The following is a 19,968-nucleotide window of genomic DNA, read 5'->3' as shown; positions in this document are numbered from 1 at the left end:
CATTACTTAAAAATAATAATAAAGTGCTTACAGGGTCAATAACATTTAGCAATTGGAAGGTTACAGATTTTATAAGAATCATTCCCAGGGGATTTCAGTGAAAGTTAGAGATTTTTTTAATCAAGCTTCAATTCTAACCTTTAATGGCAAAGATTCAGAAAAAGTACTCAGGTACTTGTAACCTAAACTGGAATTTTGCCTCCAGAGAGAGGAACTGGGTGGCTGGGGACTAAGGTGGGGGAAGGAGCTTTTTTTTTTTTTTTTTTTTTTAACAAAGTGTATTTTCAAAACTCTTAAATTACATAGATTTTTTTTTTAAGGCAAAGGGGTAAATCAAGTGTCATCACTGTTAACAGAGAAAAATGCTTTAAAAACTGATGTGTGCTCATTGTTTGAAAAGCCAAGATGCTCAAGTTTTCCTCAAATTGTACACTGTGCCTTTTGAATAAATATATAAGTTAATAAAATTAATTAATCCATTTAGAAAATATTTGCAGTCTTATTTATTCTTCAGAACAACCCACCCTCTTCCAAAATCCAAAATACAAACTGAAGAGAGAGACAACAACCCCCAAACTAAAAAAACTCAGCAATCTAAAACGTGCTGTTTAGAAATAAAATTAAAACTTTTCAAAAGCAAAAAGAACCCTGTTGTCTAGACTCTGATAAATACCTGTAAATATTTAGTGTCTCTTGAAATACACAAGGCATTTCAAGTGGCTGTGGAATTAGAGAAAAAGTTACAGGAATAAATGGTGGTGGCCCAGACACAGATGAAGAATTTTTTTTTTTTTTAAAGGCACAACTAAATTATCCTCCTGAATCCTTAATTATGAAGTAGACAAGTATCGGTAATTGTTCAGGGATGAGAGGCAAGAATACCAAGTGGAGCAGATCCATGCAACAAGGCCCAAGTCCAGGGTCCTACTTGTGATCTTAATAAGCACTTGCAGTAGTTCCTGAATAAAATAGATCTATAACATTACAAAAAATGACAGAGGACAAATATATGAGCACATTACCTTGCCAGAAAACAAAATTTCCAGACTCAGCGTGACAAGCAGAGATAGGTGGATGGTGGCTGACCTGATGGGAACAAAGGCCAGAAAACGAAAACTTAATTCACTTTTGTGTCTCGTGAAATCCATTCCTTCGCCCTTGCCTTGAGAGGTAACACAGTGTGCAGTGTCTAAGTGAATCAAAACTTTCGTTTTCCTTCAACAAACTGGTCCTCAAGAGGGCGCTCCTATTCTGTCAGGCGTGAGACGAAATCAGGTGCATGGAAGCCTCTTGAAGTACAGGAAAAACAGCCCAGAGGCAAATGTTGGGGACAGAGACACGTTTTGAAAGATGTAAAAACAAAAGCAGGGTCAAGCAAGGGCTGCCCGCTCTTAAACCATATAATCCGACACTGGCTACCCATGTCAAAATCTCTATTAGCTGTTGAGAAAGTACCTGCAAATGTTTTAATTAAGATATCAGATAATAAATATTTTAAAATGCTACCTCCGAGAAACACAAAAATATTCTTGGCTCAGCAGTTTTTGTTGTTTTGAAAACTCTGCATCACAAAACTCAGCCTCTTTTCAAATCCTCTATAAGACTGGTCTAAGACAATTTTTTTAAAAGAATAATGTTTCTATAAAAAAAGAGCCAAGCAATTATTGAAGAAATGTTAGTCAACTACTAAGAAAAACATTTTATTCATTTTCTGTCAAGATAAAAAAATCTTGAGTAAATATGTAATTTTGTTCCCGGAAAGAGAATCCCCTGTAATGGAGACTGTTGCACATTTCCCTGAGTTTTGTCACTGGGGTCATTACTTCTGTTCTGTTCACTAATGAAGAAGCTAAAGAGAAAATGGCTCCTGAGCTGGGTTTCCTCTTATCTCAGTAACGCGAGGCAAGTGAGCAGTGTACGTACCATGATTATAAGTCAGGACCAGTGAAACCGGACTAATGCAGCCAGCAGCATTTCACAGTTTCTCTGACTTCGCTGGTTCTTAGCAAGTATCTTACATTTAGAGCATCCAGCCTAACTAATGCCTCCATTACACATGAGGAGACCAGAACCAGAAAAATTCAGTAATGTTTCCCAAACACACCGACAGGGAAGAAACAGAGGTCAAACCCAGCATTTTCGGTTTACATCAGTGGTTTTCATTCAGTGGGGAGGTGACACATCTCCAATCACTCACCTTGCTCTGGACCCTCAGCTGTAATGAGGAACATGGTGTGAAAACCACTTGTATGTGCCTGTCACTTTAGGTGGAGAACTCTAGGCTAGGCTAGGCTAGGCTAGGCTAGGAGAGTCATTCCACATACACATTTAACTGATGGAATTTCAACTGTACCAGTTTGACCCGAAGAAAAGTAGAGACAAAGATTTCAATAGTCCATGTATCTTTCAGGTCTCAATGAACATAAATGCCAGATCTGATATGAGGTGGAAGATGCGAATTTGCTACCCCTTGGATGATTTTAGTTCCCACAGCCTCTTAGGAATGTGGCCCCTCTCTCTGTGCCTATGGGATTTTCCAGAGCAATTTTCACTTCCAGCATGGTTTAGAAGCCTAAGTCCTAAAATGCAACTCTCTGCTGGCCTTCATTGTCTTTTTTTCATTGAACTCCTTGGAGATACTTTATATCACAAAATGCTGCATCCCGGTTCCCCCTTCCTCCCCCACCAGCTCTCAATGAAAACAGTGGAGTTAACTATTAAACCTTGGGATCATATAAAACAAAACCAGGGAAGACAACACCTGCACCCTACTTCTTCCTTCTCTCCCCCACCCCTCAGTGCAGCCGGTGAGGAGCTATGGAATGTGCCCCTTCCCCCAGAACGTAGGCATATTTTAAAGTGGATTATTAAAAGTAGATCATATTCATTCCCACAGAAACAATTGTAGTAAAAAATGTAGGGTTCACAGCCTTGATCAAGAATTTGGCATTTTATAGGTGTGGCCAAATCTGGCTACAAACATCAAACATCAAAGCAAAACACAGTATATACAAACTATAAACCTCTTCTGTAATAACTTTAAATCCCATAAAACTGGGATAAATATACTACCCACATGAATTATAAAAAGAAGCCCTATTATACCATAAAATATATATACATCCCATAAAAAGGCAACTTTGACCTTTTAAAACTATTGTGTCAGATACATGAATCAGTGCTTAGAATACCTTTACGTGGGTTCAAAAGCTGTTTTCTGGATGAATAAATCTCAACATTCAAATATCAGTGATTTGGGTTTTTTTTTTTTTTTCTTCCTGGCTTAAAAGGGCCTTTGGGAGTGATTTATTTGGTGCACATTGCTTCTAAGAAGTTTACAAAGCTTCCCAGGAAAATTAAAGTGAAGTCTTATTTTTCTTTGATATATTTCCTCACAACAGGTATTTATTCATGAAACATTTCTAGAGCATCTACCGTGTGCTGAACTAGCATCAGGGAACAAAGGGGTGCTTCTGGAGTCCCAGAGATGTGGGTCTTAACTCGGCAACATCATCTAATGGCTGAAGGGCCTTGAGCAAGTTTTTAAGTCTTTGGGCCTGAGTTACCTCATCTATAAAATAGGGCTAATCCCACCGGCTTTGCAAACAAAAAGATGACACATATAAAATTACAGGACCTTATGCTGGTATGAAGTGGGCAGAGACTAAATTTTAGCCATTTCTCATGAGTAGTATTTCCATTGAGTTACCATGGTAACCTTGTGTCTTCATTAGCCTTATTCTATAAATTAGGAAACAAAGAACCTGTCCAATGCTACACAGTTAATTAGGATGGTGGGGGTGCTTTAAACTAAGGTCCTCTGATCTCAAATCCAGTGCTTTTTTCTTTATGTCCCAGTTGTCTCTCTATGGCTGCTCTCAAAGCTGGGCTCTGGTCCTCCCCCAAAGCCTCTACACGCCATTAAGATCTCATCTCACGGATATTTAGACAAAGAATCTTTTGAGTCTGAACTTCCAATTTCTCTGAGTCTCATTTATGTCATTGTAAAATGAGGTCTGAGGGTCCCTCTGACTTCAAAATGCTCTAAATCTAATATCTAATTCTCAATGTCTCTTCAAATCCTAGCATCAGCCAATTGGAAAAAGATTATACTAAGGCTTTGACTAACTCAAAGGTCCATTGAAAGGGGGTAATTCAAAGTTCATAATCTAATTTTTGTTGATGGCAATCTTTTTAAAATCTACTGGAATAGAGAATGATGAGCACAATCTAACCTGTCTTAGTGTTGGATTTAGTTGAGTTTCTATTCTCGTTACATCTTAACCCAGATGTAACCCAGAAAGGTATTTGATTTTGAGTCTGAACTGACCCAGCCCTGAACCAGACACTGTCTGTCAGCTTACTGGATAAATCCAATTTAGATGGGTTTTTAGCATCCCTCTCTGCCTCTTCCTCTCCATCCCAAATAAGAGCAATTTCCAAGTGGTAAAGATTCCCAAACATTCAGGAATTTAGTATATATGGTTCTTACTGTGCAGGTATTTATATGTATCTTTCTTTCTGTAAGCCCAAAGTCAGTGAGTTCCCCTACTAGTTGAGAATTCCTGTCATTTATTTGTATATCTCAAGACTTTCTTCACCCTGACCTGATCATTTTTTATTTATGCTTTAAATGTACTTAATGTAAGAGGTGAATGGTATGGGGAGAAGCAGATAGGGAAAGAGTACATTTTAATATTTGCGTATTTGTGTGAGTATATCTTTTTCAGATTTAGAAAAATATCCCTTAAATACATCATTTCTGCAGCTGTCCAAAGACCTAACTATAGATTCTACCTAGTTCCTGACTCGCCTCCAACCTCAAAGGGCAGCTTATAGAAAAGAGGACGAGCGCAAGTTGAGAAATCATGCAGGTGCAGGAGCCAGGTGAGAAATCCCATGGCGCTCATCATTTACTGACTGCCTCTGATGTGTCCAGTACTGTCCTAATCACTGGGGATACAATACATTTTGGTGCAGAAGTGGGCGAGATAGATAAAGAAATAAGGACATAATTTGTTGGTAGTGACAGGTGTTAAGGAGCAGAATGCAAGGCATGAGGATGGGGGGATGGTAAGTGGGAGTGCTATTCCAGACAGGGTGGTAGGGGCAGGACTCTCTACAATGGAATCGTCTGGGGCTAGAAGAAATAAGGAAGTTTTCACCACGTGGAAAACTGGGAGAAGCGCATCCCAGGCAGAGGACACGGGCACTGCTCAGGGCTGGCCAATGCTCCGAATGTTTTAAGAGAGGCAGAAGGCCAGTGTGGCTGACGCTAAATGAGCAGAGGTGGGAGAGGCCTGCTCTCCAGGGCTAGCATCTCAGGGACTTTGTGCGGCCATGGCCAGGACTTTGGATTTTATTCCAAGTGACGGGGGAAATCATTGGAGGTTGTAGAGCAGGTGTTGCTCCTGTTTTGAAGCAATCGTTCTGGCTGTTGGGTGAGGAATTGGTTATGGAAACAAGAGGCCAGCTAATGATTCTACTGCAATGATCCTAATCATTGATTACATTGGCTTGGGCTTGGAGGCCAGCACCAGTGGGGGAGGCAGTGAAAAATGGCTAGCTGCTGATCAATAGGATATGGATTCTAAGAAAAAGCTATTAAGGATGATGCCAAGGATGCTGGCTGATTTGGGGGGAGAATGCAGTTGCACCAATTATTTTCTCTTCCCCCATGTTCAGAGTTCATCACTTGGTTTGACAAACCCATGGCTTCTCGCCAAAACCAGAAACAAAAACACACATTAAGTGATGACTTGACCCAGAAGTGGAGAACTGGTTTAGCTGCCTTGTATTTGATCAATTGCTAGTTCTATTTGAACGGCCTGCATTTCCCTTCTGATAACCTCTTTAAATAAGATGCCACTTTAATCAGTAGTGACAAACTCTGCCTACTAGTAGATAAAAGAGCTGTCTTATCGTGAGTGAGCATGCAGGGAGAGAAGTGATAGGTATGGTATTTATAAGTCTGTCCAAGAATGTATGTTCAGAGTTCTCGTGATGAGTAACAGAAAAGCAAGGAGGGCTGAGGCCAGGGAGCAAAGGAAAAAAAAAAAGACTTCATTTGCATCTTTTATAGGTTAGTAACTTCCAATAACTCCATTTAGCTTTTCTGTCGTGAACTCTCAACAGTACATGGCTGGGGGAGGGGGACCCAGGGGGGCATAAATGGTTAGAACGACTCCAACAATGATCTGACAACTGAAGTTCCAGAGCCCCATCAGGAATGATCTCTTCTAGGTAACAGCTTAACTGCATAGCCTTTATATATAAAACCTTTCCCAAAGGTATAAAAAGAGAAGCAAAGCTAACTGAAATCAGTTTTCTGAACCACCCAGTCTCCAATGAAGCTCCAAACCAGTTGGTCAGCTGCCTGCCAGGGGGCAGGAGAACCAAGTAAGGAAGAACCTTTCAGCAGGACACCCAGTCCCTGAGGAGAAAAAGGAAGCCCTTTCTGAATTCCCCTTTTTATGAGCTTAGACAGCCAAGGCTGAATCACAGTTCTTGGCACAAAGCAAACTCCTCCCTGGAGAAGGTGGAAGAGACAGAGGGTAGAACACAGGAGAGGAATGTTTATGATTTACTCCTGAATGTTGCTTATTCACAAAGGCCACACCCCAGACAATAATGGGAGCTGGGAACAAAGTCCTACCCGAGTTTGGTCTAAGTGACAATGGCAGGCCAAGTCCCATCCAATCAGCATACATAGCACTATTTTCCCATTGGCAGCCAATGACCCTGGCAGCTCTGAGCACAGTAACTACACCTACAAGAGACCCCAAGAAAGGTGAGGGAGGGAGGCCACTGGAGTCAAACAGTGGGCACTGAGAAAAGTTAATGCTCTAGGCCTCAGTTTCCCTGCCTCTAACTGATCCTCACCTCACCTGCCACACAGCGGTATTTTGAAGATCAAATAAGATCCTGAGCAAGTTTGAAAAGCACAAAGGACTCTGCAAACCTAACAGTTATTGTTGTGAGGAAAATTTGAACAGCAAATGCCTTCGCTGGTCTCTGACTGCATGAGTCATTTTGATGGTGCATTTTGGGGTCTTTTAGGTGAGAGACAATACAGAGGAGTGAGCTGTGATGGAGCCAAACTCTGTGAAGAAGCGATTACTTCAATGTCTTTGGCCACTGACCACTTCAAACAACCACATCTCCACCCAAACCACAAAACAACATCCAGAGCCTTGGAGTAAAGGATAGATGTAGATTTTCAAATCTCAAGAACTCCGTAGAAGAGCCGAGTTACCCTAGTTTCCTTCCAGGTCCTTTCACTTGGATATATGAGTTCCATCAACATCCTCGTTAGAGTAAAATCCCACCCAAAAATACTAGTTTGGGAGTCCCACCCAGCTTATCACATTAGTCATTCAGTAAACTTGACTCACTGTAGAGAGGTACAAGAAACCAAAGCAAGCCTCAAACTCTGAAAGCTGAAGTGTATCACCTGCACCTAATGCATGCTGCTAGAGTCATGCTGCTCCATAAAGGCAGGACGCCTCCTGGGCCAGAAGCAGAAAGAGCCACACTGGCAGGTACCAGCATGCAACATACTAAACAGCCCAGCGCGCTCTGTCAGTGTGTGAAATTAGAAGGTTTTCGTGCACAATGAGTCAGCAGGTCAGCATAAGCAAGGCTGGGAGAGGGAGTGCAGGCGGCTGAGCTGATGTGTCTCCTGGTGGCCCGGAAAGGGAGAGCCCTGGTCCAAACCCCTTCCACTCCTGGGGCAGTGGGCAGCTGAGCACCTCGAATTCAACAGCCGCCTCTCCTTCTCATTCTACACTCACCTGGTGATGAAATTCTGGTTTCCCAAGTAATCTGTTTATGGAGAAAGGATGCCTGGCCATGTGATCAAGGCCTTCTGGTCCCCAGGACAGGTCTATTTTTTATAATAAATGCATAGAATAGCATCATAGTTTATACGTCAGTTTCTTAAAGGCTTAGCTAGGGTGACTCTGTCCTTAGGAGACTCATCCATTCTTGGGTGTAGTCAAAGAACCAACTATCTGAGGCCATAAGGCTAAATTCCAGGCAGATGAAGTGGCTCCATCACGATCAGGACTGGTGGTACCACATGGCTGGCTTTCTGTCAGAGACTCAGTAGGGACAGTCTGCCCTTCAAACCACTTGAATTAGTAGAATAGATATATCTTATTTACTATTCTTAACACTGCATAGTAAAAAGAATTTTAAGAGTTGCCTCTGAAGATGAGAGCAGTAACCATGTACAGAATGTTTACTGTCTTCAGTGCAAGTATTTTATATCTTAGTGTAGTATTTCACTTGAGCCTTATTGCAACCTAGGAGTTAAGCATTATCATTCCTGTTTTAGAGATAAAGACACTATTGAGGCTCAGAAAGTTTAAGTAGCTTATACAAGGCCACACAGAGAGGAAGTGATGGGGTTAGGGTGTGAGAGTGGGTCTCCATTACACCCAGCACACCCTATACTACTAATAATGACCAGATCTCTTTCTTGCCTATTTCCTGGGGATCCATTTCACGGAACCAAAGACTGAGTTATGTAATGCTCTTTCTGTCTTTGTGCACACGTGTCTAGGACCTCTGCTTTCTCTCTCGGCCACCATTGGAGGTGCGCAAGCAGATCCTGTATTTGGCCCTGCCCCGTCAGGGGCTCATGGGATGGAAGCTCAGCTTTACACGCAAGCTCATGTTACTACTCTTTTCTTACACCATTCATCCTCTCCGGATTGTCTGCTGTAGTCTGGGCTATTTTGGGCCGTTATTTTTTCACATGAGTGCATATAACGCCATGGTAACCAAATTATATTTTCATTTATTCCCATTCCATTTTAGCTTTAGTATTTAAATAACCCAGTTGAATTTGAATAGAATTATCTTTTCCTTTTAACTACTGATTTAACTCTCACTTCCTCAATATCAGTATTTAATTTGTTTTAGCTTCTAAATGGAAATCTACTAAAAATGTGCTTTGGGATTATTATATATTCCTTTCCCTTTGAGTTTCAAAGAACACTGCTTGTCCTTGACAGTGAAGACCAGCACCATCCTCCTAAGTCTCTCAGCTACACCGCCTTTCCTTTCCTACCCCCAAAATGCAAATCCATTGATAAAGGGGGCAGCAAGATAAGAGGAAGGAAAATAATATGCTAGCATCCCACCCATTTTTCCTCAGTTTTCTAAGAACTGTGAGGAGAGAAATGTATCAAAGCAAATGTGTTTAATGTTCCTAGGCTGACATTTAAGGATATGCGGAGGGTGGACATGTTCGGTCGTTGTTTTAACTAGGGGTGAGAGGATTCTTTTTAATTTTCGGTATCAGTGCATCCTATCTTAGCTGAACAATTCCTTATTGACAGATACTTGGGATGTTCCCAATATCCCACCTTTACAAACTGGTGTCATGCATTAATCATGACTGCAAACACTCATATAACACTTCATCCTCCATGTACCAGACACCACGCCGAGCGTGTGGTATAGAGTATCTCATTTAATCATCACAAAGCCATCTGAGGTCTGTACCACTGTCATTATTTCCACCTTAAAGAGGAAACTGAGGCGCAGAGAGGTTAAGTAACTTGCCCGGGGTTACAAACCTGGTGAGAGGTAGAGCTCAGATCTGAACCTACGCTGGCTCCAGAGACCCTGCTCTTTCTTCTCGAGTATTATTATCGGCTAATGCTTAGGTGGGAAAGGCTCATGGAACTTCAAGGAATGCAGGCTACGTAAGTATAAAGGATGCCCCTCCATCAGATGAAGACAGGCATTGTCTGACCCCAGCTCCCATCCCACCGCAGTCTCCCCGCACCCGGAACAATGCTGGGTATGAGTTACATTCTCAAGAAATATTTATTGATTGAATGAATAAATACATGAATGAATTCAAGAATAATGTCTGTAGTTGGTGCTACCCATTTTGATGGGAGCATTCATATTCTAGAAGGACAAGATCAATGAGTAAGGGTGCACACTTGAAACCTTTAAATCAGTTTGGGCAAATGCTTCATCCTTTGCACATTTGTCTCGCTATGGCTCCACACAAGAGGGCTCCGTCGATGCCTACGGTCAAAGGCCTGCTCCACCCTGCTAGTGCCCTCACGCTCATGCGGCTGGTCAGGTTCCAGTGCAAGGGAAATCGTTCCTTCTCTTTATGTGTAAAAGCACTATAATTATCTCAGCTGCTTTAAAGCCAGTGAAAGGTGGACAATAAAAATTTCAAAAGCACATGTAATGGAAGGCGTAAGCGACTCCTCCAGGGCAGGTGGATAAAAAGGGTGTATGCAACAAACAAAAAGGGTATATATCCACCTGTTCTGAAAAGAACCGGAAGCCTTTGTCCTCACGGATACACTCATATGTTTCTCCAAGAAGAGGATTAAAGGGCTTGCTCCCAGCTCGGAAGTAGCTAGATGCATATGCCGATACGGCAAAAGCTGCCACGTACACCTGAGGAGGGAGGAAAGAACTTGATTATTTTTCTGTCACCAAGACATTTTTTTACAAAGTCATGAACAAAATAAAACCTTTATTTCTCTCTTTATGGATTATTTTGGAAAGCCAACAATCTGTCTCGGGTTTAGAGACAACCAAACCAACTTTGATTCAAAGCGGCAGGTTTAAATAAAGTTCAGTTTGGCCCAGAGACAAATGAAGCAAACATTTGCAAATGGCCCGTCTGCTCTGATGCCAGTTGGGAGAGGCTTTCAAGAGGATGATATTTATCAAGTGAGCTACCCTGTTTTCTTCGAGCTGTTAAGCTAAGTCCAGTACCTCTAACCCTGAGAATCAGGAAGGAGAGAGAAGAAGAGCATTAAAAAAAAATTAAAAAAAAAAAAGGCCAAACTTCCCTCAAAATTCAGGAAAAGCAACCATTCCTAGCTGGATGCCGTGGAAACCTACAAGCTCATTTTGACAAAAGAAAATCTGTGATAGTAATTTCCTGAGTTTCCTGTAACAAGCCACAGGACAGGGCACGGTGCCTTTGAAAGAGTCTTGGCTTTTCTGGGGGAAAAAATGAAAAATCAAAAGGCAAAGGAAGGAAAGACTACAGATAAACATGATATAAGCACTCACTGTGAGGCTCTCAGCATTTTTATCAGTTCCCCTTTCAGGGCACCAAAAAGACCCATTATTTTTCTTGTCTTTTTTGGGGGAGCGGGTACAAAACATTGAACCTAGTGATGGCAACTTCCCCTTTCTACCAGTGAGTAACAATCTCAATGCCTCTCCTTCCCAGCACATTTCATGAGGTTTCTTATACTGGGGGGGGAAAAAAGCTGAGCACCTTTCATGAATGTTCACTAGTCACACAACTTTTCTTAAGCCTTTTGCAAATAGGACCCACCTTTCCACTCACACTACAGAATACTGTAGAACATCTGGATGGCTTATAAAAACCAATTCAGTATGCTCAATTCTGTCTTTGTTCTGGAAATCTGGGGTCTGTTCCTCTCTTTGCTTCCCCATATGTTGGTTACCGGTTAAACAGTAAGCTCACATTGCCTCTACGGAATGTTGAATCAAGCCTGAATCACCTTCACAATTTAAAATAGAACAGAATCTGGTGTCATTCATAACGCTGGGGGCAGAAGGGAGGGAGGGAGCAGGCACAATGAGGCAGCCTGAGAGGGATCCTATGCAGGGGCATGAGCTGACCTGCAGGGCAGTGAACAACCCACAGCTGTGGTTCTTGTGCAATGCCTTCCTGTCCTTTCCCTTCCAGGTGCATTGTACTGGAATGCAAAGCCTTCCCTCAAACTCCTTCTCCAGGTCAAGTCCACCAATCTATCAGCTGACATCCTAAGGGTGTCTAAATCGCCACAAGAATGAAACACCATGAAGAATATTTTCATCTTCAAAGTCAATTTTTTAAGAAAAGAGCTGTCCACAAATGTTGACTTTCCACCCTTGCCTTAGAAGCTATTTGCCTCCCTTTGTTCAGCAGAAATTCTCTAGGAAAGAGTAACAAAGAAGATAAAAAAAACACACAGAGCTTGTTTCTGCTCTCCTACTCTTATTATCATTAGTATCAAGAAAGTCTCTGACGGAGAAGTCCCCGGAGACTGTGGAACAACATGGGATGCCTCTCCCATCCACAGCCAGATTTCCCCTTCATCTTCAAATTACTAACGTAATGAAGTTTTAATAAGGGTCAAAACTATGGAACGCTTAGAATTTAAAAAAGAATGGTGTCCTCCATCACTGAGAGGATGACTTAGGGTCAGGTCCCTGAAGCCAGGGGCTGCACCGACTCCAATTTAGCCCATCAGCAAATGCCCAGGACAGAGACTGCATTTGGGGCAAGACACTGAGGTCCCAGCCGCCCATACAAACAATGGCCTTAGTGTGGAGCAGGTAACATAGGAGGGAGCCGAGAGAGAGGGACACTCAGCTAGTCACAGAAAGGGCCAATTTGACTGTCATCTGACCACCAGGGTCCCTTATCACCACCCTACAAGACAGGGGAAAGATGAGAAACACCTGGGGGCGCCTTCGCTGGACGACCCATCACGTGATCAGAAGTAATACTGAGTAGCGAACAGAAGGTAAATTTTTCTAAGAGAGTTTTTGTTTTGTTTTGTTTACTTACTCTATAGAATAAAAGGGGGGGAGCAATCATCTTTCTTATGTAAAAACCTCGACTACAAACGTTATTTTCAAAAATCTAGTTGCTTGTGGGACCCCAAAATAAACAAAAGCATTCTCAGGGGAAATTCACCCTGGACAAGAAAGACCACTTGAGAAATTAAATTCTGTCTACCCGGGATAATAAAAAATAAACATGCAGACAGCCCTCAAGACATGTTGTCCAGTCAGGCATATCAGAACAATCACTTGTAAGGTTCTGGAGAAAAAGGAAGCATAAAACCACAGAGCAGAACTACCCAGAGGCACCAACTGTCACAGAGAAGCTCCCCCGAAATGGCAAATCCTGACACATGATGGAAAACCGCTGGGCACAGGGGAACTAGACGCTGGTGAGAAATGAACATGTCTGCACAAGAATCCAGAAGACACAAGGCAGAGCCGAGCGCTTGGCTCTGCTCGGCTTAGCACCGCTGGGCCCCCGGGAATGGCCTGCTGGCGGCTCGGGCGCAGGGGCAGGACCGCCCCGCTGGAAGGTGAACTCCTCACCATCCTTTCCAAGGCGCTGGGGATCTGGGCGGCCTTGTCCAGGAGCTCGCTGTACTCCAGCTCCTCGCAGAGCCGCTGCAGTGTGTTCAGGGGCTCGTTCAGTTCCACCGGCATGGCCACTTTGGACAGATCCTTCCCGATGTTATTCCGCAGGATGTTCCACAAGCTGATGGTACTGGCGCTGGGGCACGGGGCCGGCAAGCAAGTTCTTCGTTTGGACTTGGCTTCCCCACCACTTTCGAGCAGAGGCCCTGAAAGGGAAATCAGCCTCGTGGTTTCCAGAAGACTTTTTATTTTATTACTTAAAAAAATACAGAAATAAAACCTGACCCAGCAAGTACTCGATTCTACTGTTAGTCTCAGTTATCTAGGACTGAAAGTCAGAAAATAAAGAGTTCCGTGCAGCCCAATTGAGCACCCAAAATTACACGCGCTAAAACTGGTGGACTTTATTCACAGGGAGGTCTTCAAGTTCCTACTCAGAAGCTAGTGCCTCATAGTTTAAACACACTTAGGATAAACCTGGAAACTGGATTTCTATGCTTGGAGCAGTTACTGTTTATACCTTTAAACTCTTTAGATTTTTATTTATTTAAAAAAATTTTTTTGAGTAGGCTCCATGCCCAGCGTGGAGCCCAACGTGGGGCTTGAATTCCTGACCCAGAGATCAAGACCTGAGCGGAAATCAAGAGTCAGAGCTTAACAGTTTGGGCCACCCAGACACCCCTAAACTCTTTAGATTTTTTAAAAAGCACTTCAAGCTCTGATTGAAAACTTTTTTTTTTTAAAGACAATCTTTTTTTTTTTAAGATTCTATTTATTTATTTGACAGAGAGAGACAGAGCAAGCACACAAGCAGGGGGGCAACAGAGGGAGAAGTAGCTCCCTGCTGAGCAGGGAGCCCAAAGCAGGACTTGATCCCAGGACACCCGCCGAAGGCAGTCGCTTAACTGACTGGGCCACCTAGGCGCCCCTGATTAAAAACTTTTAAACCCTTTTTAAAAATCACTTCAAATTCTGATAAAAACAATTATGTTTATTACAGAAAAATGGAAAGGGAAATAAAAGTCTTCCATTATCCCACTACCCACAAATAGTAGCTGTTTGTATTCTGGAGTATTTTCATGTAGTATTTTCTCCATCCAGAGCTCATATAGCACATCTAGTTTTATGTTCTGCTTATTCCCTTAACTGTTTTTCCATGCTATTCAATATTCTTCTAAAACATCATGTATAATGACTGTAAAAAAATTCCATGCTATGGATATGCCGTAATCTACTAAATCATTCCTCTATTGTTGGACTTTTAGATTTGTTTCTATGTTTTGCTATGATGCAAAAAAAACCCCAAGTACTGAATATTTATATTCTTAAGATTTGATTATATCTCTGAGTATTTGCTTAGGATATATAGACATGGAATTACTATGTCAAAGACTATAAACATTTTTAGATATTTGAGTCATATGATCAGATGGCTCCTCAAAAAAGCTGTATCAATTTCCTATTTATCAGCAGCATACGTGTGTCCATCTCCTGAGATCTTTCTGGGCTTATCATAATTTTTTTTCAATTTTTGGCAAATTGTTAGGTGGACAGTATTATTTCCTTGTTTTAACTTCCATTAAAAAAATTCCTAGGGGCACCTGGGTGGCTCAGTTGTTAGGCATCTGCCTGCGGCTCAGGTCATGATCCCAGGGTCCTGGGATCGAGTCCCGCATCAGGCTCCCTGCTCAGCGAGGAGCCTGCTTCTCCCTCTCCCACTCCCCCTGCTTGTGTTCCCTCTCTCACTGTGTCTCCCTCTGTCAAATAAATAAATAAAACCTTAAAAAAAAAAAATTCCTAGTGTGATTTGGAATGCTTTCATAAACACTTCTTCTTTTCTGAATTGTCTGCTTTCCTATTTATATACTAAGATGTATTTTTTTTTGTTTTCATATTCATTTTACAATCAAATCCCTATTTGGCATTTATCTTTAAATCTGGTCCATGTGGTTCATTGATGAATAAAACATTTACATCTACCAGTCTTTTTCTTTGTGACACTTCCTTTGGCTCAGGCTCTGACATTCTTTTCCCATCCCAACTGAGCCTATTTTCAAACGAAATCTCATCAACATATGAGAAAGGGGCATTTTATTTGCATATATTTATCTATTAAAAAGAAATATTTAACATTTACTCATCGTAAAGCCAATCGCTCTGAATAAAGAGGCTGTTTTAATAAACAGAAAAGTATGAAACTGGGGTCACACTTTGCAGTCTTATGTTAACCCAAGCATCCAATTAATTGTTGAATTTATTTTAATTGTTTGACATGAGCAAAAATCTGATTTACCCAACCGAACAGCTGCAAATGAAAGTAGTTTTTAAAAACAGTTCTCTATGTAATCTCAAAATATTTTCTCTGATTACACTAATCTAGATTTTGAAACAACAGTATATGATGACTACTATCAATTAATGACCAATATCTATCTAGTTTTTGCTCTGGAGCAGCAGGTCTTCAAGAATTTTACGTATATTGGGGCGCCTGGGTGGCTCAGTCGTTAAGCGTCTGCCTTTGGCTCAGGTCATGATCCCAGGGTCCTGGGATCGAGCCCCGCATCGGGCTCCCTGCTCAGTGGGAAGCCTGCTTCTCCCTCTCCCACTCCCACTGCTTGTGTTCCCTCTCTCGCTCTGTCTCTCTCTGTCAAATAAATAAATAAAATCTTTAAAAAAAAAAAAAAGAATTTTACGTATATTACCTTATATATTTTTACATATACTTTACATATATCATCTCTTAAGTAACTTGACCTAGAACACAGTACCAGTGAATGGCAGAGCTGAGGTTAACCAAGGAAACCTGGTCATGAATCTATATTCCTAAGCCCTGAACCTCCCATAGCACCCATTACAGTGACAGATCCTAGTATTTGCCTCCTGATTTGAGGAGGAAAAAATCAATAGGAAGCACTCTAAATATCTAGCCTTTACTACGGGCTCAGAAAAATTCTCGTATCATTAATTATCAAGAACTTGATTTAATCCCTATTTCCTTTTGTAGGCAAAAGTGTGTCATAATGTGCAAACATTATTTCTACATCCAATCTTTTCAGTAGAGTACTGAGGTTTAGAAGTCTCATCTTCAACAGAGACAGTTAAACTGGAGGACACCTATTTTTACTTCTAAATACTGCTGAAAAAGAAAGCTGGGTTTGGCCTAGTGTTTGTTCAAGCCAAGACAATGTGTTGGTCAGCATTCCAGCAAAATGGCTGTGGAATAAGATAGAGAGAACCAGCCTTAGCTTCAGTGCTTTTCCTGGCTGATGTCAACTCAGCACAGCTCTGGTCTTAGGTTCTGGGGCAAGTCTTCTGTTTCCAACTATGACCTCTGAACCCTCTTTCCCTGCATTCCCCTTGGCCCCTAGCTAAGGCCTCAAAGAGAATGAGGACTTCAGCATTTGTCTGACTTCCTCATGCATGGCCAGAGTGCCATTTTAGTGTGTGTGCTGTTTGTCAAGGGGATGTGATGTTTCTTCATTTCTCTTTCAATTCACCTCCTTGTTTTTCTAGAAAAACAAGTAGCTCCTATATTATTGGCTTTCTCCTTTGAACCATTATGAAGTTTGCAGACTTTTTCACCAAAGAGTTCATCTCTCCAGAAACATTTCAAGCAAGATAGAATGTAATGAGCATCGGACTTTTAGCAGGTCTGATGCTGAAAGGATATTCTGCCAGAGAATGGTAAAATTACTTGCCTTTTTTGTGGTCCCCAGAGAGTAGGCTCTTTGGCATTCAGATAACAACTCATATTTCACACATACTTACTAACCTGAGAAGCACCAAAATAGAAAAAGCACTGACATGGTCCCTCTCCTCTGGGTAGATATGAAAATAGGTAGTGCCCTGGGTATCCAGTACATGACACAGACAAACCTCAAGACCAGAGACGTACTGAGTACCAGGACTGGGAATACTTGATGGTACAGGATCCATGCAGAGAACTGTCCAATGGGCTGATTCTTCCTAAACAGACTTCCTAAATCAAGGCTGTTTGGGGAGACACTCCGGATACCCCACGGTTCAAACTAACATTTCCTGGGCATCGTTTTGCTCTTGGGATTAACCAGTAATAAAGACCTGACAATCCCATCCTCCCTTCTAGGAGGTAGCAGTTACTTTTTTTTTTTGGTTACTTTTAAATGTGTTATCTTGAAGAATCTAAGGCTAAATTACCACTTAGCGGGGCGCTTGGGTGGCTCAGCCAGTTAAGTATCTGCCTTCAGCTCAGGTCATGATCCTGGAGTCCTGGGATTAAGCCCCACAGTGGGGAGCCTGCTTCTCCCTCTGCCCTTCACTCTGCTCGTGCTCTCTCTCTCTTTCTCTCTCTCTTGCTCTCTCTCAAATAAATAAATCTTAAAAAAATAAAATCTTTAAAATCTTAAAAAAATAAAAATAACCAGTTAGACCAGACTTTTTTATTACATGATCCCTATAAAATTCCTAAATCATGAAAACTACTAGGTACCTAAAGGCAAAAGCCTATATTGTAATATGTTTGCAGAGAGAATATTTGACCATATCAGGGGTCTCTGTTGGATTAATTTTTGTTATTTATATGATAATTAGTATACATTCACTTTATAAAATAGAAGTTTTCATGAGCAGACAAATTTATTTGAATAAATACATTTTTCACACGTGAGTGCTATCTCCCCACCTAGATTATATAAACCTCAAGGGTAGGGAGCATATCTTCTCTTATATAGTATGTGTTACAGTTCAATGCCTGCAGCAGATACTCTATATATGCTTGTTAGTATTGTGTGAAGATGCAAGCTTTCAGATATCATATAATTCACATCTTACCCAAGGTCTGTCTCTCATTATCTAAGTCATTACTGAGATTGTCTAAGGAAAGGTTATCACTTATGTCACTGACATAGGAGTCATCTTCAGAAATCTATGGGGAAAAAAACATACATTAGAGAAAGAGTAAACAAACCAGATTTTCATCAAACCTTTAATCCAAATCATCAAACGTCTTGAATCCCACCATTACAAACCTACAGAAATAGGGTTGTTTTCATAGAGGCCCATACACCAGTCTGCCTAGAAGGTGTTCATGATAAACACCTGTTATTAAAATTTTTATACTTTCTTGACCAGTTATCCCAAAGGAAACATAAATAAACTCAAGACTATAGTTATTACAGAAATTCTTATTAATTCAGACTGCATTTTCAGAATTTGTTAGTGTTTGCATAGAATGAGTTATAATTTGTCTTTTAACCATTTGTGAAAGAAAAGAATCTTCTATGGAAATTAAATAAGATTAGTACTTCTATACTAAAGGGGTAAAATTATCAATTTGCATTTTCACAAGTAATGCCAACTATGATACTTGCTTATTCAGGAAAGTACGATTTTTATGCATCAATATAAAACAGTATTATTATATATTATAAATGAATTATAATAGCCATATTATAAGAATTATAATAATATAATAATGGCATGTTATAAATTAATATTGGTAAATTCACTCATTAAAAAAAAAAAACAAGATGCTATTTTCTGGCCCTGTGGTAGAAATGGTTAGTTAATAGTTAAAATGATTAACAAGTAATTGAAAAGAGGTACAACAAATCAAGTAACAGAAATGAGGAAGTACCCAACACCTTCTACTTTTGCAACCTTTTCCCTAAGGTCTTGTATCTTTTTGTGCTTTTGGGGGTAGGTGTTACAAGAAGATCCTCAGAATGTAATGGTAGAGAGAGGCCACTTAGTTAAGCATTTCTACAGATGGGTATTTACTGAACGAGTAAAGCAACAAAAGAGATTTTGAGGCACCTAACTGAAAACAGTGCTCAAACCTCATTTTCTGAAGAGCTTGGAGATAACAGAACTTCCTGTGCATCAAAAAACTCCGAAAGGGAGTCAGTGATGGAGAGTCTACTCTCGTTGGAAAGCTGATGGACCAGAGCTCGGCTGTCATCTCTGGAGTTTTCCTATTTGAAACACAAACACAAAATTGCATATAATTAGAAACAGTCTCAAGAGAAGCAAAATAAACAGTTGATTTCATTGCACGATACACAAGGTCACAGGCGCATGCAAACAAGCAGCTCAAAGCAGAGGTCAGCTCCCAAGTTGAGGAGAAGCAACCTCACACAAAACAAAATGAAAAACAAAGGTCTCCCCCAAATGGGCACCTCACTTCATAGGTACCATCACTGTTTAGGTACATGCAACAAATCTCAAAACAGACTGTCCAGGTCAGTCTTCGTTTCCATTTAAGAGGGGGAAAATTCCAACACTCTCTGATTCATATCCTCTTATTCTCTACCACTGCAGGATGTTTCTTTTCATCCTAAAATTTCTTCGGAATTATACTCAGTATATGTCCTTGCATGGCTGATTCAGAGCAACATTGCTTTCTTCTGCCCCCACGCTCTCCCAGAGGCCAACATGCTGCTTTTGAGGCATCCCTTGACAAACACACAGTGTGTTTTGGCCCAAAAGTGCCCCTGGTGGCAGATCATTCATTATTCATGGATGAATGAGATAAATTCTCTTTGTCAGTCTCTCTCTAACCACAATGACTCCAAGAGGGAAGGAAACTCCCAATCCCCTTTGTAAGCCTCCTTACAAACAACACCATGGCATATCATGATTTTCTCATCTTGCATGGCCCTCCCTTCCCTACTTTGCTGGGTCTAAACTTCCCCTCTGGGAAGGACCGAAATACTTTGTTTGAGAATGTGCTTTCTATTCAATTTGCAAGTGCAAATTCAATACAACTCAACAAATTGAACAACTGCTCTATGCTGGCTTTGGGGAGATATAAGGATGAAT

The 19,968-nt window shown here is 41.1% G+C and overlaps 1 protein-coding gene across 5 annotated transcripts in view; it reads right to left on the bottom strand.

Moving 5' to 3' along the window:
* OSBPL3 (oxysterol binding protein like 3) overlaps window positions 1-19,968 on the bottom strand; it is a 175,551-nt gene that overhangs the window by 19,412 nt on the left and 136,171 nt on the right. For all 5 annotated transcript variants that reach the window (XM_032401909.1, XM_032401908.1, XM_032401910.1 and 2 more), the window contains 5 exons: window positions 18,987-19,121; window positions 17,980-18,073; window positions 13,126-13,376; window positions 10,300-10,437; window positions 1,023-1,086 (listed from right to left, as the gene is read on the bottom strand). In XM_032401909.1, coding sequence (XP_032257800.1) covers window positions 1,023-1,086; window positions 10,300-10,437; window positions 13,126-13,376; window positions 17,980-18,073; window positions 18,987-19,121 — 682 coding nt within the window. The remainder of the gene's footprint in view (window positions 1-1,022; window positions 1,087-10,299; window positions 10,438-13,125; window positions 13,377-17,979; window positions 18,074-18,986; window positions 19,122-19,968) is intronic.

The sequence above is a fragment of the Phoca vitulina genome, unplaced genomic scaffold (assembly GCF_004348235.1).
Source record: "Phoca vitulina isolate PV1807 unplaced genomic scaffold, GSC_HSeal_1.0 scaffold4, whole genome shotgun sequence".
In the NCBI taxonomy this organism is placed as follows: Eukaryota; Metazoa; Chordata; class Mammalia; order Carnivora; family Phocidae; genus Phoca; species Phoca vitulina.
Note: the sequence above shows the minus strand (reverse complement) of the source record. Positions and strands in the feature narration are given on the sequence as shown.